Here is a 22,754-nt window from a genome sequence, read left to right on the forward strand (position 1 = left end):
CCATATAGCCTCATAGGGGCTGTAACGCTTGAATGGAGGGAAGGTAGACAACACAGGCCACTGGAGAGATGAATATAAACACCCTATTGTAGCAACCTTTGTTCATGATCTTTATAAAATCGAAAGGGTCCCTTTCATCTAAAATAAATTAATACGCACACATTAAGGAGCAAGTAAATGCATGCATTAAAATCAAAACTTACAATTTAGGGTATATATCAACACAATGACAAACAACATAAGATCAAAGCAAAAAATGTGACTGAACACATTATATGAGTAAAAAAAAAAAAAAGTGTCATTATAGGATGTATCAGCAACAATATACATATTAATTATGTGCATCTTTTCTTGCAGATAGCTGTAAGAACAAAAAACGGGTCAGAACCACTTTCAGCATAGAGCAAGTGCAAGAACTGGAGAGGATCTTCCATGTGACACATTATCCTGATGTCCAGATGAGGGACAAGCTGGCTGCAAAGATTAAACTTCCAGAAACCAGAGTGCAGGTACGGTCAAGGGATACAAATACTTTATTTATATTTTTGCAAGCAGTAGATATACTAGGAACTTTGGAGTTAATATGGAGACTCCAATGATAATGTACAAGGCTGTATTTACACCTTAGCACGTTTTTTTTATATGTTCACTTTGAATGTGCACTTAATAAATCGAAATGCACTTGCACTGCGATGCGTGAAGGGCAGGTGCATTTCTTTCCCTGTAAATTTGCATTAGGATGCCATTCAGAATGAACAGCAATGCACCAGAAAGTACATATACCGCACAAGCTCTCCATTTTGCTTTTACAATATAGGCAGTCATTGTATTCTTATTATTATTGATGTGACATGTGAACTAGTGGTGACAGCTAAATGCATACAGTTGAAATACGTACAGATAGGGCCAGCGCTTCGATAATCCAATAGCAATCTTCTTTTTTTCACCAACATGTAATGCCACGAACACACGATCTGAGTTTTCGTCTGAAAAATCTTGGATGCTTTTTCCCATGGAATTCCGCTCAAGCTTGGCTTGCATACACACGGTCACACAAAACTTCTCTGAAATTTCGACCGTCAAGAACGCGGTGACGTACAGCACTACGACGAGCCCAGAAAATGAAGTTCAATGCTTCCGAGCATGCGTTGAATTGTTTCCAAGCATACGTAGGAATTTTGCACGTCAGAATTGGTACAGATAATCGGAATTTCCGATCGAAATTTTTTCCGTTGGAAAAATAGAGAACCTGCTTTCAATCTTTTGCTGGCGGGAATTCCGCCAGCAAAAATCCGATGGAGCATACACATGGTCGGAATTTCCGACCAAAACCTTACATCCAACTTTTGCTGGCGGAATTTCCAATCCTGTGTACGGGGCATTACACTCTTGTAGTTATTTTAGACTCTCACTGGAAGATTTGACCCAGCACCAGTCAGGGTTAAATAAATCTCATATGTTCCAAGGCAAATGTGTATGGTGTGTTCTCTTTAATATGTCCACATACACCATGCAATCAATATCTCTTATAGTAAAGTGCTCACATATATGTGCCAATATCCATTGTACATCACCCAATGTAAAGCACTTCCCAGATCCATATGCCAAAATACCCTTACCAAACTAGTACATTGCAGTATGCATTCATCCATCAATTATTCTCCTTCTTCCCCCTCTCCAGCCAGATGTGCTCTTAATTGCTTCAATCCTTATGAGGTATCAATCAAAAACAAAATATATAATATAGTTTAATCTTGTTTCACAAATGGGCAAATATATAAAATAAATGTGCTCATAAATGCTAAAATATGCTCAAACTTGTTAAATGAAATCACCACGTGCACTGGCGTCTGCATGCATCAATCCACATGCCAATATACATTTACTTGAGTCTATGCCCACGTGTCACCAGACTTGCTCTCATTAATATTAAACTTCTTCTTTGCTTTGGTTTGCTTTGGCTTAATATCCCCAGAAAAGATGTTCTCCTCATTAGAATGCAGAATGACCATGTAAAAAAACATAAACACTAATCATAGCACTATACATACAGCAAAACCTTTTTATTGCGTGCTACCACATACAGCAAAAACACTTTTTGGGAACTAAAGTATCTGTGTTTCTGTTCATCCAATCCTGAGATTCATACAGCTCTGCCACATAGCATAGGACAGGAAACTTTTCTCCACCGCAGTTAAGCATTCACCCAGGCTGTGAATGGAATTTGATTAAAAAAATAGCAATAAATATTCAGTGCAGATATGAAGTGAAAATAAAAATGATAATTGCCAGATGAACACTACAAGGATAAGCCAAAAAAGCATTGAAAGTAATAAATAAGAAAATTAGTGCAGCGCAACATGAACAATAAGTAAAAGTCCAAAAGAAAGCACAGTCCCAATGTGAGAGATGATCCTCATCTGTGTACACAGTGCCCGATGACAGACGAGACAGTGATAAGGGTGAATGAAGCCCGTCCACCACAGACAATCCTAGCCTCTCACCTCAAACATTCGACCTGAAAAGGTCATACAGCATGTATCGACCACCATGGGGCATCAACTTCCAAGCAGTCCAGCAATGATATGGATCGATCATGCCACGGGGTACATATATAAACATAAAAAGAGATCTAGTGGTCTCCTTTTCATACGTTTATTGTGACAAAGAATGGAGTGCAGGTGTAATGGCATTTAGAATGTTTGAAACTAGAGAGATGGCCGCGGGTGACATCATATGTGACTCCTCCCCCTGTATGCGTTACGTTGTGTTGGCAGGACTTCATCAGAGGGTTTAGAGTAGGGATGCACCAATACCATTTTTTTTTTACAATGAGTAGAAGTACCGATACTTTTTTATAAGTACTCGTCTATACCAATTACCGATACCTACCGCAACAGTTTTGTTTTAACTTCATTACAAATTAAATAAATCGATTTTCTTTTTAATTTAGCACTTTTTCAATGTGAAATGTCTAAATATATGTAAAAATATTCACTAATAAAGCAAACAAAAAAAAGTTTTAATTGTTTACCGTTTATAAAATAGGCGTGAAAAAAAGAAAAAAGCAGGAAAACAATAATTAAATGGAGGAGAATAGGGAGTTAATTAAGGCTGATTAGAGTAAATTAAGGGTTATTAAGGGGTTAAACAGAGGAACAGTTGTTCATCCCTTTGATCTGCAGATGAAGAAACAGAAATATACAAAAAAAAACAATGTTTCTTTTTATTTTAGTGTTTCATGGCTGCAGCTTTTTTTTTTTTTTTGACAGCTCCAATTACCAGACTTCTTTAACACAGGGGAGACCCAATGATTGGTTTTGGGTATCAGTGAATTTGCACGAGTACCGATACTTGTGCAAATACTCGGTATCGGTACTGATACCGATACTAGTATTGGTTCAACCCTAGTTTAGAGTGAGGCAGACTACCCGCTCTATTAGAGTAAATGCCATAGTAACCTAATGCCAATTAAATTGGTCTCACTGGACTGCACAATATATCCTGCCTCACATCAAAGCTATGAGAGAACCAGCAAATATGTAACAAAAATGTTACAAACTTAAAAATGTAAAAAAAAAGATTCTATCCAGTTTGTTAAACCTTACTAATGACTCCTCAAAAATATGTAGAAAATGGGAACATACATTGCCTCGCAAAAGTATAAAAGTATTCGCCCCCCACCTGTATTTAGCATCATCCATCTTTCTCTCAACTCTGACCAATTTCCCAGTCCCGACTGCTGAAAAACATCCCCACAGCATGATGCTGCCACCACCATGTTTCACTGTGGGGATGGTGTTCTTTGGGTGATGTGATGTGTTGGGTTTGCGCCAGACATAGCGTTTTCTTTGATGTCCAAAAAGTTAAATTTTAGTCTCATCAGACCAGAGCACCTTCCTCCATACATGCCTTTTTGCAAACTCAAAACGTGCCATTTTGTTCTTTGCTGGAAGTACTAGCTTTCTTCTTGCCATTCTGCCATACAGCCCAACTCTATTGAGTGTATGGCTTATTGTCATCCTATGTCTCTTTTCGGGGCTGTGTACACTGCTTCTAAAGTAAAAAGTAAAAAGCGCCTGCAGCTTTGCGGGCACTTTTACCCCTTTTTCAGCCGCTAGCGGGGGTTAAAAGCTGCTGACGCCCCCAATGCACCGTTGGGAAAGTGCCCTAAATGTGTTCAGTGAATTTCACGTGAGTGTGCAGGGATGTTAACATTAATCCTTTGATAAATAGGATAAATGTAACAGAGGGCTTTTTTTGCATGCACCAACAGATGTTGCCGAATGTCATTGAGTATACTTTTAACAAGGTGAATGCACACAAATCTTTGCTCAATCAATAGCGGGCTTTTGGGGCAAACGTAAGTGCCCTCAACTGCGGCTTCTGACAATACCAAAGGGTTTCACATAATGGTATATGTAATGTTAGAAAGGAGTATCAAGACTGTGAACAAACTAGCAGAAACAATGATCGGAGACTGGGGAGATGTTACAGGTGCACGCACATGGGCATTGGTGTGCCCTTACTCATTTTGATGCACATATGCACGCGTGTTGATGCGCATTGGCACGTAATTTCCTTCTAGTGGTTAGAATATTGATTTTTTATTGCCAGTAGACTGAAATTGAGCACGTGTTTATGCGTGTTTCTGTGCGCATGTGTATAGATTATGCCAGTGCACTTCTCTCTGAATGCACGTTTGGGGCATTTTGTTTATGCCTTTAAACAGTGCTCTGTAATATACATCTAAATGCCACCATGCACATGGACACCTTGGCCAAAAAAAAAATGTATACTTCTAAAAGTATTATTTTTTTTCTGCCCATGTGGCCCTTGGCGAGAGACTGAAGGCTTGCTGCAAAAGAAAATAAGAGACATTGGATCAGGAACTATGGACTTTCTAGGGTCCCAAGGGCCACATGAAAAGTATCAAAATGTGACATGTGGCCTTCAGGAAACAGGCCCTAAATAGGGGCTCAAGATCAGATTTCCTGATCTTTCCTATTCCACTCCTGACAATATTATATAAAAGAACGATATCCTTTGTATGCTTCCCTCTCGATTATTGCTTTATCAAAATGGCACGGCACCAGAACTCTCCAATGAAAGTCACAGTGCCGCTGCGTAAATATTTCACTGAAGTCCAGACATGAAGGCTATAAATTCATTTCAACATCCACCAAATCTAATAAAAACATGTATAAATGATATGAGGCAATATTAATCATTCATTATATTGATTTATATGAAATTTCAGGGCTAATTCCTGTGTAAATCTCTCAATTATTTTCCATGTCTCGTGGTCTTAAAAAAAAAAAAAAAAATCAATTTTTTTTCTTTTGCACACTTAAGGGCATTTATTATTGCCATGATAAATCGCATGAATGGTGTGAGGATTTTGAAGCTGTTGTAAGACTAAATTCAGGGAAACAATTAAAGCAGCCACAGCTTAAATAGAAAAACCTGTGCCCTGCCAGCATGCTGTTGAGAGAGACCCTCTTTCTGTTGTGGAAGCAGTGATCTCTCTGCAGAGATCTGATAATACCTTAAAGTCAGACCTTAAAGTGGCCATAGTCTGAGGACATGAAAAATAAGGAAAGTAGCAAACTTTAGATGAGACTTTTTATGGATATCTTTGAGAAATGGCTTTCTTCTTGCCACTCTTCCATAAAGGTCAGATTTGTGCAGTGTATGACTGATTGTTGTCCTATGGACAGACTCTCCCACCTCAGCTGTAGTTCTCTGCAGTTCATCCAGAGTGATCATGGGCCTCTTGGCTGCATCTCTGATCAGTCTTCTCCTTGTCTGAGCTGAAAGTTTAGAGGGACGGCCAGGTCTTGGTAGATTTGCAGTGGTCTGATACTCCTTCCATTTCAAAAAGATCGCTTGCACAGTGCTCCTTGGGATGTTTAAAGCTTGGGAAATCTTTTTGTATCCAAATCCAGCTTTAAACTTCTCCACAACAGTATTACCTGCCTGGTGTGTTCCTTGGTCTTCATGATGCTCTCTGCGCTTTCAACAGAACCCTGAGACTATCACAGAGCAGGTGCATTTATACAGAGACTTGATTACACACAGGTGGATTCTATTTATCACCATCAGTCATTTAGGACAACATTGGATCATTCAGAGATCCTCGCTGAACTTCTGGAGTGAGTTTGCTGCACTGAAAGTAAAGGGGCCGAATAATTTTGCACGCACCACTTTTCAGTTTTTTATATTTTTTAAAATATCCAATAGATTTCGTTCCACATCACAATTGTGTCCCACTTGTTGGTAAATCTTCACAAAAAATTAAAATTTTATATCTTTATGTTTGAAGCCTGAAATGTGGCAAAAAGTTGAAAGGTTCAAGGGGGCCGAATACTTTCGCAAGGCACTGTATATCCTTCTATAAATAAGAAATAAACCTTGCGCTAATCAACACATATGTGTATAAAAAAAATGAATAAACTGTGCGAGAGTGTTATACTCAAGTAAATAGTACAATCTTAAAGAGGAAGTAAACCCTGATGGGTTTACTTCCTTTTTTTTTCCCTGCAAAGGTAAAGCATAATGGACTACTATGCATCGCATAGTAGCTCATTATGTGTCACTTACCTGACACAGGAGCCAGCGAAGTCGCCGCTGTCCCCTGTAGTCCGCCGCATCCATCTTGCTGGTGGCGTCTCGCAGCTCCGACGAATGACAGCGGCGAAGCCGCGATGACGTCACTCCCGCGCAAGCGCACGGGAGTCGTGTCTCGCAGCTCCGCCGCTGCCATTCGGCGAAGCCGCGATGACGTCACTCCCGCGCATGCGCACGGGAGTCGACAAATTAGGCAAATCCATTCTTGGACTTGCCGCATTTAGTGCGCCTGCGCGCCGCAGTCTACGGCGCATGCGCCGTAGACAGCGGTGCCCATTTTCGGGCAAATATCTCCTAAACCATATAGGTTTAGGAGATATTGCTTGGACCTACAGGTAAGCCTTAATCTAGGCTTACCTGTAGGTCAAAGTGGTTTGAAAGGGTTTACTTCCTCTTTAAGTGAACTAAACTGTGATGTTCAATAAATATTTTGTAACGTACAAAATCAATAAACACATTAATCAAAGTGCATAAAAACATAAAGTGCATCAAATGGTCAAAGTACCTCAAATAAAGTTTGGACAGTGTGTCTTTATATTCTTGACTTTTCAATGTGCTGCTTACATAAATGATGCCCGCTTCAGCACTGGAAATGCCCACCTATTACAATAATGGGGATTGACGCCGCTCCACTCAAACCACGGAGCTGGCGTGCGTTCCAGCTACCAGAAGATTTTGATGCACTTTATGCTTTTATGCACTTTGATTAATGTGTTTATTGATTTTGTATGTTACAAAATATTTTTTGAATGTCGAATGTTGTGTGTTGAATGCTGTGCAAAGTGTGACATCACATCCCCGCCCCCTGCCGCTAGAAGAAGACCGTAAATCCTGGACTTTAAATGGATGTAGAATATAGATGGCTGCAGATAAATAAATACAGCTGAGGTTAGTCCTTTCACTGAGTATATTTAACCACTTCAGCACTGCGTCACTGTAACTGACAATTACGAAGTCATGCGATGCTGCACCTAAACAAAATTTACATCCTTTTTTTCCCATATATATAGCTTTCCTTTGGTGGTATTTGATCACCTCTGCGGTTTTTATTTTTTTCACTATAAACAAAAAAATAGCGACAATTTTGGAAAAAAAAGCAACTTTTTTTTACTTTTTGCTATAATAAATATTCCCATTTTTTTTTTTAAAAAGCAAATTTTTTTTCAGTTTAGGCTGATATGTATTCTTATACATATTTTTGGTAAAAAAAAATTGCAATAAGCGTATATTGATTGGTTTGCACAAAAGTTATAGCATCTACAAAATAGGGGATAGATTTATAGCATTTATTATATTTTTATTATTATTTTTTTTACACTAGTAATGACGGCTATCTGCGATTTTTATCGGGACTGTGACATTATGGCAGACACTTTTGACACATTTTTGGGAGCATTGGAATTTATACAGCGATCAATGCTATAAAAATGCACTGGTTACTGTAAAAATGGCACTGGCAGGGAAGGGGTTAACACTAGATGGCGATAAAGGCGATAAAGGGGTTAACTGTGTTCCCTATGTTTGTTTCTAACTGTAGGGGGAGGGGACTGACCTAGAGGAAGTGACGGTCCTAGATAATAAGAACTCACGATCTGTCATGCCTCACAGAACAGGGATTTGTGTGTTTACACACACACGATCCTGTTCTGCCTCTCCCGTGCCCGCGTTTGCTCGTGGCCGGCGGTCATTGTGAACGTCGGCCACGAGCATCGGCACCCCCGCAATGCAGCAGGCACGTGCGCGCTCTTGCTATCACAATCCCGCAAGCCGATGTATAGCTACAACAGTTTGTGGGATCGTGCCAACCTTTACAGTAAAATGACGGCGGCTGGTCGGAAAGCAGTTAAAGTGATTGTAAAGTCTTGTTTTTTCTTAGTTAAACATAACAAACATGTTATACTTACCTTCCCTGTGCAGTGGATTTGCACAGAGCCGCCCAGATCCTCCTTTTCTCCGGTCTTTCTTTGGTGCTCCTGCCCCCTCCCTCCTGTTGAGTGCCCCCACAGCAAGCAGCTTGCCATGGGGGCACCCGAGCTGAGCCACAGCTCCCTGTGTCCATTCAGACATGGAGCTAGCCCCGCCCTGACCCTCCCCACTTTCTCACATTGTCTGACTGACTGATTGACAGCAGCGGGAGCCAATGGCGCCCTGCTGCTGTCTCAGACAATGAGGAGGGGAGTCCCGGGCAAACGAGACACTGCTGCAACATTGCTGGATAGAGATGATCTCAAGTAACTATTAGGGGGGGCTGAAAGGGGCTGCTGCACACAGAAGGCTTTTTATCTTAATGCAAAGAGTGCATTAAGATAAAAAAAGTTTTCCTTAAAGTGGAGGTCCACCCTAAATTGGAACCCTCCCCCCCTCCGGCGCCACAATTGGCACCTTTTTTAGGGGGGAGGGGGGTGCAGGTACCTGTACAGTACAGGTATCTGCACCCACTTCCGGCGTAGATTCTGCAGAAGGTACGCCCCTTTCCGCAGAATCTACGCCCCTTTCCGAAGGTCCCCCGCTGCCTGCTGGGAAACACACGGATCCCAGAGACAGCGGGGACCATCCTTATTGCGCAGCGCGACTCGCGCAATGCACAGTAGGGAACCGGGAAATTAAGCCGAAAGGCTCCACTTCCTGATTCCCATACCCAAGATGGCGGGGGCAGCACCTGAGAGACGATCGAGAGATCGGCTTCGGGTGCCGACATCGCGGGCGCGCTGGGTGGATAAGTGTCATTATTTTAAATGTCAGCAGCTCAAGTATTTGTAGCTGCTGGCTTTTAAAAAAAAAAACGGCGGACTCCCGATTTAACAACCACTTTAACCACTTGCCGACCGCCTCACGCCGATGTACGTCATCAGAATGGCACGGGCAGGCATAAGCACATATATGTACGTCCTTTGCCTCCCGCGGGTCGGGGGCCCGATCGGGCCCCCGCCCGGTGCCTGCGGCGGTCGGTTTTCGTTCGGGAGCGATCCCGGACGAGGGGACGGCCATTCATTCATGGCCACCCCCTCGCGATCGCTCCCGACGAATGGAAATCCCCGGTGACATCACTTCCTCTCCTGTAATGTAAACACAGGAGAGGAAGTGATGTATTCTCTCCTCCGTGTCGGTATTTTTCGTTCCGACACGGAGGAGAGCGGATCAGTGAGTTGCACCAACACATCCCACACACAGTAGAACATGCCAGGCACACTCACACCCCCCCTTTACCCCCCGATCACCCCCCCAATTACCCCTGCCCCCCAGTCACAGTGACACCAATGTCATTTTTTTTTTTTTTTTTTTTTTTTTTGCATTGGTGTCATTTGTGACTGTAATAACTGTTAGGGCAGTTAGGGTTAGCCCCCTTTAGTTCTAATGTACCCCCCTAACCCCCCCAATAAAGGTTTAACCCCGTGATCACCCCCCGTCGCCAGTGTCACTAAGGCTGGGTTCACATTGCAGCGGTTTATGAGAACGAATGTGATTCGCACCGCACTGCAGTGCAAATCACATCCGATCTCTGTGCGATTCGAGTTCAGCCATTCGCCGCACCCGCCGCACCCGCCACACCCGCCGCACCCGCCGCAAATTCGCACGGGACCCTTTTTTTGGCCCGCAGCAGAATCGGATCGCATGGGTGTTCACACCATGCGATCCGAGTTTGCAGATCGCACTGCGATATGCGAACTGATCTGGGGGTGTCAGTAACATTTCACTGACACTCCCAGCAGTTCGCATAGGGCAGTGTGAACTGCCGCCGGGAGGCATGCGATGCGGGAACCCGCCGCGGATTCGCGGCGTTTCCGCATCGCTCCAGTGTGAACCCAGCCTAATAAGCGATCATTTTTCTGATCGCCGTATTAGTGTCACAGGTGACGCTAGTTAGGCAGGTAGGTATTTAGGTTCGCCGCAGCTTTTTATAGCGCTAGGGACCCCCATATACTACCGCATAAAGCCCCCTGATTGCCCCCTAGTTAACCCTTTCACCAGTGATCACCATATAACTGTTACAGGTGACGCTGGTTGGTTAGTTATTTTTTTATAGTTTCAGGGCACCCGCCATTTATTACCTAATAAAGGTTTAACCCCCTGATCACCCGGCAGGTGTCATTTGTGACTAATAACTGTTAGGGCAGTTAGGGTTAGCCCCCTTTAGTTCTAAGGTACCCCCCTAACCCCCCCAATAAAGGTTTAACCCCGTGATCACCCCCCGTCGCCAGTGTCACTAAGGCTGGGTTCACATTGCAGCGGTTTATGAGAACGGATGTGATTCGCACCGCACTGCAGTGCAAATCACATCCGATCTCTGTGCGATTCGAGTTCAGCTATACAGATAGTATGGCTGAATTCGTGTCGCACCCGCCGCAAACTCGCACGGGACCCTTTTTTTGGTCCGCAGCAGAATCGGATCGCATGGGTGTTCACACCATGCGATCCAAGTTTGCAGATCGCACTGCGATATGCGAACTGATCTGGGGGTGTCATTAACATTTCACTGACACTCCCAGCAGTTCGCATAGGGCAGTGTGAACTGCCGCCGGGAGGCATGCGATGCGGGAACCCGCCGCGCATTCGTGGCGTTCCCGCATCGCTCCAGTGTGAACCCAGCCTAATAAGCGATCGTTTTTCTGATCGCTGTATTAGTGTCACAGGTGACGCTAGTTAGGCAGGTAGGTATTTAGGTTCGCCGCAGCTTTTTATAGCGCCAGGGACCCCCATATACTACCGCATAAAGCCCCCTGATTGCCCCCTAGTTAACCCTTTCACCAGTGATCACCATATAACTGTTACAGGTGACGCTGGTTGGTTAGTTATTTTTTTATAGTTTCAGGGCACCCGCCATTTATTACCTAGTCTCACTAGTGTACCCCTAAATTTAGGGGTGTCTACTTTCTAAAATGGGGTCATTTGGGGGGGGGGGGGGTTTGTGCCATCTTGGCATTTTATGGCCTTCAAAACTGTAACGCCCTTAGAAAGCCTGAAGGCGGTGCTTGGTTTTTGGGGCCCCGTACGCGGCTAGGCTCCCAAAAAGTCCCACATATGTGGTATCCCCGTACTCAGGAGAAGCAGCAGAATTTATTTTGGGGTGTCATTTCACATATGCCCATGGCATGCGTGAGCAATATATCATTTAGTGACAACTTTGTGAAAAAAAAAAAAAGTTTGTAATTTTCCCGCAACTTGTGGCAAAATATAAAATATTCCATGGACTCAACATGCCTCTCAGCAAATAGCTTGGGGTGTCTACTTTCTAAAATGGGGTCATTTGTGGGGGTTTTGTGCCATCTTGGCATTTTATGGCCTTCAAAACTGTAATAGGTAGTGAGAAGTGAACTCAAAAAATTACGCCCTTAGAAAGCCTGAAGGCGGTGCTTGGTTTTCGGGGCCCCGTACGCGGCTAGGCTCCCAAAAAGTCCCACATATGTGGTATCCCCGTACTCAGGAGAAGCAGCAGAATTTATTTTGGGGTGTCATTTCACATATGCCCATGGCATGCATGAGCAATATATCATTTAGTGACAACTTTGTGAAAAAAAAAAAAAAAAAAAAAAAGTTTGTAATTTTCCCGCAACTTGTGGCAAAATATAAAATATTCCATGGACTCAACATGCCTCTCAGCAAATAGCTTGGGGTGTCTACTTTCTAAAATGGGGTCATTTGTGGGGGTTTTGTGCCATCTTGGCATTTTATGGCCTTCAAAACTGTAATAGGTAGTGAGGCGTGAAATCAAAAATTGACGCCCTTAGAAAGCCTGAAGGCGGTGCTTGGTTTTCGGGGCCCTGTACGCGGCTAGGCTCCCAAAAAGTCCCACATATGTGGTATCCCCGTACTCAGGAGAAGCAGCAGAATTTATTTTGGGGTGTCATTTCACATACGCCCATAGCATGTGTGAGCAATATATCATTTAGTGACAACTTTGTGTAAAAAAAAAAAAAAAATTTTTTTTTTGTCATTATTCAATCGCTTGAGGCAAAAAAATAAAATATTCAATGGGCTCAACATGCCTCTTATCAATTTCCTTAGGGGGTCTACTTTCCAAAATGGGGTCATTTGGGGGGGTTTTGTACTGCCCTGTCATTTTAGCACCTCAAGAAATGAGATAGGCAGTCGTAAACTAAAAGCTGCGTAAATTCCAGAAAACGTACCTTAGTTTGTAGATGTGACAACTTTTGCGCAAACCAATAAATATACAATTATTGACTTTTTTTTTACCAAAGACATGTGGCTGAATACATTTTGTCCTAAATGTATGACTAAAATTGAGTTTATTGGATTTTTCTAATAACAAAAAGTAGAAAATATCATTTTTTTTCAAAATTTGCGGTCTTTTTACGTTTATATCGCAAAAAATAAAAATCGCAGAGGCAATCAAATACCATCAAAAGAAAGCTCTATTTGTGGGAAGAAAAGGACGCAAATTTTGTTTGGGTACAACATTGCATGACCGCGCAATTACCAGTTAAAGCAGCGCAGTGCCAAAGTGTAAAAAGACCTCTGGTCATTTACCAGCAAAATGGTCCGGTCTGAAAGTGGTTAAGGGTTTTTAACCACTTTAAGCATTGCTAAGTTGATGTTCTCTGTTAATTAAAGAGCTCTAGCGCTGAGTCAGCAGAGGGAGTGTCAAACCTAGGCAGAGAGACTACTGCTTCCATAAAAAAAGCGAGGGTCCTCTCTATAGCATGCTGGCAGGGGACAGGATGTGGCTGCTTGTTGAAAGAAACCAACTGTAATAATTTGAACACCATTTGTTTTGATGCATATGGGATGTATTTAGCTATTTATACTATGTAGGCTCCCATACATACACTGTACATTATACAGTATATATGAATAGTATTATCTGCCATAGCATTTTCAGTTCTGTTTAGCCAGTATTATGATTAACATGTTGCTGTCACACTGCATAGAAAGAATCTGACCTCTTAGTTCTCCGCCGCAGTAAAGAACTTCATTGTGGTCCCTGATTCACCCTAGCTTGCTGACTGGACAATAAAGGAACAGCAGCACAATAATAAGGTCCTTACACTACTTACTTTGTTCTCTCCTCCTGTCAGCCAGCTCCCACCATTAGATTAACAGCATTGAACACTGCAGAAGAGTGTGATTAGCTCCCCATTGCTGCAACTCCGCCAGTCCCAAGTATTGTATGGAATTGTCTGGAAGAAGAGGATTATAGGCAAAACACTGCAGAGCTGGCATGCCTAAATGAAACAAATTATGATTTAAATACTATAATGATATCTATAATATAGCAATACGAAATTAATAACAAATTAGTCTAGTCAACACTGTTACATTGTTACGTAGTTAAATAGGCTGTGTGTAGTATTTTGCTGTCCTTATTCAATCACATGACTACACTTCAGGAGTAGTGATGGACGAACTTCCGACGGGACGTTTCGCGAACGCGAAACGCGAACGGACACAAACGTTCGCGAAAACGACCGTTCGCCGCGGGCTCCATTGACTTCAATGGGAGGCGAATTTCGCAAACCTTTAGGTCGAATTTGCGGCCACGGGGTAATTATTAGGGGGTAGCACGTAGTCCCACCACCTGGACAATAGCATAATACATGTATGAGGTGAATTTGGGATCGATAACTACAAGCATTTTTTTTTTATTTGGGAAATTGTTCTGACAATTCAGGACTATGGAGCTAATGAAGGCAATGGAGGAGAGGGAAGGTCAGGGACCAGGGTAGGCAAACAAGAGGGTGCAGGAGATACAGAGCACTGACAGCAGCACCGTAATACAGAGCACTGACATCAGCACCGTGACATACAGCGCTGACAGCAGCTCCGTGACATACAGCGCTGACAGCAGCTCCGTGACATACAGCGCTGACAGCATCTCCGTGACATACAGCGCTGACAGCAGCTCCGTGACATACAGCGCTGACAGCAGCTCCGTGACATACAGCGCTGACAGCAGCACCGTGACATACAGCGCTGACAGCAGCTCCGTGACATACAGCGCTGACAGCAGCTCCGTGACATACAGCGCTGACAGCAGCTCCGTGACATACAGCACTGACAGCAGCTCCGTGACATACAGCGCTGACAGCAGCTCCGTGACATACAGCGCTGACAGCAGCACCGTGACATACAGCGCTGACAGCAGCTCCGTGACATACAGCGCTGACAGCAGCTCCGTGACATACAGCGCTGACAGCAGCTCCGTGACATACAGCGCTGACAGCAGCTCCGTGACATACAGCGCTGACAGCAGCTCCGTGACATACAGCGCTGACAGCAGCACCGTGACATACAGCGCTGACAGCAGCTCCGTGACATACAGCGCTGACAGCAGCTCCGTGACATACAGCGCTGACAGCAGCTCCGTGACATACAGCACTGACAGCAGCTCCGTGACATACAGCGCTGACAGCAGCTCCGTGACATACAGCGCTGACAGCAGCACCGTGACATACAGCGCTGACAGCAGCTCCGTGACATACAGCGCTGACAGCAGCTCCGTGACATACAGCGCTGACAGCAGCTCCGTGACATACAGCGCTGACAGCAGCTCCGTGACATACAGCGCTGACAGCAGCTCCGTGACATACAGCGCTGACAGCAGCTCCGTGACATACAGCGCTGACAGCAGCTCCGTGACATACAGCGCTGACAGCAGCACCGTGACATACAGCGCTGACAGCAGCTCCGTGACATACAGCGCTGACAGCAGCTCCGTGACATACAGCGCTGACAGCAGCACCGTGACATACAGCGCTGACAGCAGCTCCGTGACATACAGCGCTGACAGCAGCTCCGTGACATACAGCGCTGACAGCAGCTCCGTGACATACAGCGCTGACAGCAGCTCCGTGACATACAGCGCTGACAGCAGCTCCGTGACATACAGCGCTGACAGCAGCTCCGTGACATACAGCGCTGACAGCAGCTCCGTGACATACAGCGCTGACAGCAGCTCCGTGACATACAGCGCTGACAGCAGCTCCGTGACATACAGCGCTGACAGCAGCTCCGTGACATACAGCGCTGACAGCAGCTCCGTGACATACAGCGCTGACAGCAGCTCCGTGACATACAGCGCTGACAGCAGCTCCGTGACATACAGCGCTGACAGCAGCACCGTAAGCAGCCCCAGGAGGAAGTCAGCACAGCACAGGGATGGTGTGATCCCCTCATAATAAGAACCCCCAGGAGGAAGTCAGCACAGCACAGGGATGGTGGGAGCCCCTCATAATAAGAACACCCAGGAGGAAGTCAGCACAGCACAGGGATGGTGGGAACCCCTCATAATAAGCAGCCCCAGTAGAAATATGACACCGCTCAACCTCTTCAAAGAGGAGGGTAGGGGCATATAGTACGGTGTGCTTTTTTGGGTCAGGGAAGTGAGCCAAATGAATTAAGAAGGTCTGTGTGCTTGATTCCAAAAATTGTTTATAGACATATACATGGTCTACTGATCACATGTGTTGAATTCCTCCGAGATCCATGCCTCATTCATTTTTAGAAATGTGAGGTAGTTAACACTGTGGTGAGCTAGGCGAGTACGCTTATCGGTCACAATCCCCCCTGCTGCGCTGAACGTCCTTTCGGACAGGACACTGGATGAGGGGCAAGCCAACAGTTCGATTGCAAATTGGGCAAGCTCTGGCCAGAGGTCAAGCCTGCCCACCCAGTAGTCTAGGGGTTCATCACTCCTCAGAGCGTCCACATCGGCCGTTAACCCAATGTAGTCGGACACCTGACGGTCTAGGCGTTCCCTGATGCTGGATCCGGATGACACCTGTCGATGGGTCGGCTGAAAGAATGACCTCATATCCGAAGTCACCAACACATCTTCAAACCGGCCTCTTCTTGCAGGCGCTGTTGGATTGGTACCCGCAAATCCTTCTCTGGGAGTGGGAATTGCTCCTCTGCCAGCGCACGCAAAAGCAGAATGCAGCATTTCTCGAAGCAAGGCCTGGAAGTGCTGCATTCTGACAGCCCTCTGCGACGGCGGTAACATTTCCGCCATTTTGTGTTTGTACCGGGGGTCTAAGTACGTTGCCACCCAGTACTGGTCCTTGACCCTCATGCTTTTTATACGGGGGTCCCTATTAAAACACTGGAGCATGAAGGCCCCCATTTGCACTAAAGTGGAAGCGGTGTGGTGGCCTGGCTCCTGCTCATCATCCAGGATAATGTCGTCCTCTTCATTCTCCTCTCCCCATCCTCGCACAACAGGGATCCCAGAAAGGTTTAAAGCATGCTCTTCTTGCTCCTGCTCATCCGCCCCGGCACCATCCTCCTCTGACTCCTCATCAGACTCCTGTTGTTGACTTGTCTCAGATAGAGTAGCCCCCCCTGGGAATTCATCCAGCATTGCGACTTCCTCATCTTCCCGCTCCTGCTCCTCCACAGCCTGATCAATGACACGACGCAATGCACGCTCCAGAAAGAAGGCATAAGGTACCATGTCACTGATGGCGCCATGGCTGCGACTGACCAGTTTGGTGATCTCCTCAAATGGCCGCAGAAGTCTGCATGTGTCGCGCATGAGCAGCCACTGGCGCGGTGAAAAAAAACCCAGCTCCCCAGAACCGTTTCTTTCGCAGAGTTCATACAGGTAGACGTTAACTGCACGTTTCTGCTGGAGCAGCCTATCAAGCATATAGAAGGTTGAGTTCCATCGCGTCGGGCAATCGCAAATAAGACGTCTGACCGGCAGATGGTGTCGCCGCTGAATGTCAGCAAGGCGAGCCATGGCCGTGTAAGATCTTCTGAAATGGGCCGAGATTTTCCTTGCCTGCCGCAAGATGTCCTGGACCCCAGGGTATTTGACAAGGAATCGCTGCACGACCAAGTTTAAGACGTGTGCCATGCACGGCACGTGCGTGATTTTGCCCTGTTTCAATGCGCTAAGCAGATTGGCACCGTTGTCACACACCACTTTACCAACTGTCAAATTGAGCGGTGTTAGCCACTCATCTGCCTGTGAACGCAAAGCTGAAAGGAGTGCCGGGCCAGTGTGGCTCTTTGCTTCCAGGCACAACAGACGCAGCACGGCATGGCAACGTCTCACCTGGCATGTGGAATAGGTTCTGGGGAGCTTGGGCGGTGCAGTGGAAGAGACGCTAGCAGCGGAAAAGGAGGAGGCAGCTGAGGAGGAGAGGGAGGAGGATGGAGTAGGAGGAGGAGAAGAAGAGTCAGGCCTGCATGCAATCCGTGGCGGTAAAACCAAATCTACACGGGTGCCACGGGTTACATGCTTGACGGCCGTCAGAAGGTTCACCCAGTGGGCAGTAAAACTGATATACCTTCCCTGCCCGTGTTTGCTAGACCACGTGTCTGTGGTCAGATGTATCTTGGCACCGACACTGTGTGCCAGAGATACATTCACTTGCCGCTGAACATGGCCATATAGCTCTGGGATGCCCTTCTCTGAGAAATACTTCCTTCCTGGGACCTTCCATTGTGGTGTTCCAATGGCCACAAATTTGCGAAAGGCCTCCGAGTCCACCAGTTTATATGGCAGTAGTTGGCGGGCTATGAGTTCTGACAAGCCAGCCGCCAACCGTTGGGCAAGAGGGTTATCCGGCGTCATCATTTTTTTACGCTCAAACATTAGGCCCACGGAAGCCTGCCTTTTTGCAGAAAAATGTGAGCTTGGCGTGATGGAAGGTGGAGTGGAGGACAATTGTGAGGAGAGAGGAGAAGGAGAAGTAGAAGACGAGGCTGGACGGTGAGAGCCTGCAGTGTGGCTTTGTGTGTTCCGTTGCTCCCACTGGGCTCGGTGATGGCTGCTCATGTGCCTTCTTAAGGCGGTCGTCCCTAGGTGAGTATTGGGCTTACCGCGACTAACGCGTTGACTGCAAAGATTGCAGATGGCAACGCTATTGTCAGCAGCGGACACGTTAAAAAAAGCCCACACTGCGGAGCCATGTGCCGGTGTCCTGGGAGCGCCAGATGTGACCGTACATGGTCGATGACTCGCTCCTGATACATTTGCAGTCTGCTTTGTCCCTGCTGTGCAATGTAAGTCATTGCTGCTTCTCCTCCCTATCTGCTGGTCCATATCTCCCTCTGAACTCCCCTCCTCTTCCTCTCTTGTGGGCACCCACGTGACATCACTAGACACGTCATCATCAACGTCACCTTCCCCACCGCTATAAGTAGAGTAGGCAGCAACACCGGGGACCAACCTCCTCCTTGGGCTGATCTGGGTACTGGCGTCAGACTGCTGAGTAGCGCTTGTTGCTACCTCCTCTTCCTGATCCAATACCAAGAGTGGCTGCGCATCAGAAATGTCCTCTTGATATGGATCGGAAAATAATTCCAGTGACTCAAGCGGAAGGTATGTGGTGGTGGTGGTGGTGGTCGTGTTGTTGGTGGTAGTGTCTTTGGGGGTGCACATAGCAGAGAGTGAAGAAGAGGGTGCAGATCGAGAGGATGAGGAGGGTGCAGAAGAGTAAGGCTGAGCGAGCCACTCAACCAAGTCTGGTGCATCCTTTAAAGTAATTGAACGCACCTTCTGCAACTTCCCACTTTGGCTCAAGCCTGTTGCTCCTGCCCTACCCCTACCACCCCTGCGGAAGGGCCTGCCTCTTCCTCTGCATGTCATTTTTTAAATGACCCTGTGACAAAACTCTTAGTCCCTATACCGCTGAAGGACTGCTGCAGTATAGGTGAGCGGTCAGCAGTGGTGCACGTCAACCCTATCTATTGTGGACCTATAGCGGTCCTTACAGAACAGCAGACTGTACCGCACTCAAGCCTATGTACCGTAGCACCCTATACCAAGTTACCAGTCCTTATAAGAACTTTTGTGGACCAAGCAGGTTGTGTATTAGTGTTTAGCAGACTGTACGTCAGTCCCTATACCGCTGAAGGACTGCTGCAGTATAGGGCAGCGGTCAGCAGTGGTGCACGTCAACCCTATCTATTGTGGACCGATAGCGGTCCTTACAGAACAGCAGACTGTACCGCACTCAAGCCTATGTACCGTAGCACCCTATACCAAGTTACCAGTCCTTATAAGAACTTTTGTGGACCAAGCAGGTTGTGTATTAGTGTTTAGCAGACTGTACGTCAGTCCCTATACCGCTGAAGGACTGCTGCAGTATAGGGCAGCGGTCAGCAGTGGTGCACGTCAACCCTATCTATTGTGGACCGATAGCGGTCCTTACAGAACAGCAGACTGTACCGCACTCAAGCCTATGTACCGTAGCACCCTATACCAAGTTACCAGTCCTTATAAGAACTTTTGTGGAACAAGCAGGTTGTGTGTTAGTGATTAGCAGACTGTACGTCAGTCCCTATACCAATGAAGGACTGCTGCAGTATAGGGCAGCGGTCAGCAGTAGTGCACGGCAACCCTATGTATTGTGGACCGATAGCGGTCCTTACAGAACAGCAGACTGTACCGCACTCAAGCCTATGTACCGTAGCACCCTATACCAAGTTACCAGTCCTTATAAGAACTTTTGTGGACCAAGCAGGTTGTGTATTAGTGTTTAGCAGACTGTACGTCAGTCCCTATACCGCTGAAGGACTGCTGCAGTATAGGGCAGCGGTCAGCAGTGGTGCACGTCAACCCTATGTATTGTGGACCGATAGCGGTCCTTACAGAACAGCAGACTGTAACGCACTCAGGCCTATGTACCGTAGCACCCTATACCAAGTTACCAGTCCTTATAAGAACTTTTGTGGACCAAGCAGGTTGTGTGTTAGTGATTAGCAGACTGTACGTCAGTCCCTATACCAATGAAGGACTGCTGCAGTATAGGGCAGCGGTCAGCAGTAGTGCACGGCAACCCTATGTATTGTGGACCGATAGCGGTCCTTACAGAACAGCAGACTGTAACGCACTCAGGCCTATGTACCGTAGCACCCTATACCAAGTTACCAGTCCTTATAAAAACTTTTGTGGACCAAGCAGGTTGTGTGTTAGTGTTTAGCAGACTGTGCGTCAGTCCCTATACCGCTGAAGGACTGCTGCAGTATAGGTGAGCGGTCAGCAGTGGTGCACGTCAACCCTATCTATTGTGGACCTATAGCGGTCCTTACAGAACAGCAGACTGTACCGCACTCAAGCCTATGTACCGTAGCACCCTATACCAAGTTACCAGTCCTTATAAGAACTTTTGTGGACCAAGCAGGTTGTGTATTAGTGTTTAGCAGACTGTACGTCAGTCCCTATACCGCTGAAGGACTGCTGCAGTATAGGGCAGCGGTCAGCAGTGGTGCACGTCAACCCTATCTATTGTGGACCGATAGCGGTCCTTACAGAACAGCAGACTGTACCGCACTCAAGCCTATGTACCGTAGCACCCTATACCAAGTTACCAGTCCTTATAAGAACTTTTGTGGACCAAGCAGGTTGTGTATTAGTGTTTAGCAGACTGTACGTCAGTCCCTATACCGCTGAAGGACTGCTGCAGTATAGGGCAGCGGTCAGCAGTGGTGCACGTCAACCCTATCTATTGTGGACCGATAGCGGTCCTTACAGAACAGCAGACTGTACCGCACTCAAGCCTATGTACCGTAGCACCCTATACCAAGTTACCAGTCCTTATAAGAACTTTTGTGGAACAAGCAGGTTGTGTGTTAGTGATTAGCAGACTGTACGTCAGTCCCTATACCAATGAAGGACTGCTGCAGTATAGGGCAGCGGTCAGCAGTAGTGCACGGCAACCCTATGTATTGTGGACCGATAGCGGTCCTTACAGAACAGCAGACTGTACCGCACTCAAGCCTATGTACCGTAGCACCCTATACCAAGTTACCAGTCCTTATAAGAACTTTTGTGGACCAAGCAGGTTGTGTATTAGTGTTTAGCAGACTGTACGTCAGTCCCTATACCGCTGAAGGACTGCTGCAGTATAGGGCAGCGGTCAGCAGTGGTGCACGTCAACCCTATGTATTGTGGACCGATAGCGGTCCTTACAGAACAGCAGACTGTAACGCACTCAGGCCTATGTACCGTAGCACCCTATACCAAGTTACCAGTCCTTATAAGAACTTTTGTGGACCAAGCAGGTTGTGTGTTAGTGATTAGCAGACTGTACGTCAGTCCCTATACCAATGAAGGACTGCTGCAGTATAGGGCAGCGGTCAGCAGTAGTGCACGGCAACCCTATGTATTGTGGACCGATAGCGGTCCTTACAGAACAGCAGACTGTACTGCACTCAGGCCTATGTACCGTAGCACCCTATACCAAGTTACCAGTCCTTATAAAAACTTTTGTGGACCAAGCAGGTTGTGTGTTAGTGTTTAGCAGACTGTGCGTCAGTCCCTATACCGCTGAAGGACTGCTGCAGTATAGGGCAGCGGTCAGCAGTAGTGCACGGCAACCCTATGTATTGTGGACCGATAGCGGTCCTTACAGAACAGCAGACTGTAACGCACTCAGGCCTATGTACCGTAGCACCCTATACCAAGTTACCAGTCCTTATAAGAACTTTTGTGGACCAAGCAGGTTGTGTGTTAGTGATTAGCAGACTGTACGTCAGTCCCTATACCAATGAAGGACTGCTGCAGTATAGGGCAGCGGTCAGCAGTAGTGCACGGCAACCCTATGTATTGTGGACCGATAGCGGTCCTTACAGAACAGCAGACTGTACCGCACCCAAGCCTATGTACCGTAGCACCCTAGACAGACCAAGTTACCAGTCCTGATAAAGAGCTTTGTGGAACAAGTGAGTTGTGAATGATTAGCAGACTGCAGCAGAAGGGCAGCAGTCAAGTATAATATTCTTTCTATATTTGGAAGAAAGAATATTATACGTGTACAAGCCTATTACCGTACCACTGATACCAGTCCTGAAAAGAACCTTTGTGGAACTAATAGTAACAGCAAGTCTTTAAAATTATCCTCACTGCCTGACACACTGCTTCCTGCCTGTCCCTATACAAATTGGCAAAAAAGAGTAGGCTGGAACGATTAGCTGGAACAGCTCTTTTGTGGACCTGATAGTAACAGCTAATGATGATGATGATGATGATGATGAAGAAAGACTAATCTGGCTGAGCTGTCCCTAAAATAGCAGCATACAGCGCTCTGTCCCTTTATCTAAACTGACAAAAGAAACTCAGGCTGCTGACCTAACACCTATACCAGTCCTGAAAAGAACTTTTGTGTACCAAATAGCTAGCGTTTTCTCTGTCCCTACTCCACACAGGATCCTTTCCC

At 46.2% G+C, this 22,754-nt stretch overlaps 1 protein-coding gene across 1 annotated transcript in view; it reads left to right on the forward strand.

The window, feature by feature from the left end:
* The window catches only part of ISX (intestine specific homeobox), a 43,539-nt gene that overhangs the window by 14,996 nt on the left and 5,789 nt on the right, over positions 1–22,754 (forward strand). The window contains exon 3 of the mRNA XM_077469174.1: positions 358–509. Within this exon, the coding sequence (XP_077325300.1) occupies positions 358–509 (152 nt within the window). The remainder of the gene's footprint in view (positions 1–357; positions 510–22,754) is intronic.

The sequence above is a fragment of the Lithobates pipiens genome, unplaced genomic scaffold (genome assembly GCF_037356315.1).
Source record: "Lithobates pipiens isolate NorthernLeopardFrog02 unplaced genomic scaffold, aLitPip1_a1.2 Scaffold_8, whole genome shotgun sequence".
Taxonomy (NCBI): Eukaryota; Metazoa; Chordata; class Amphibia; order Anura; family Ranidae; genus Lithobates; species Lithobates pipiens.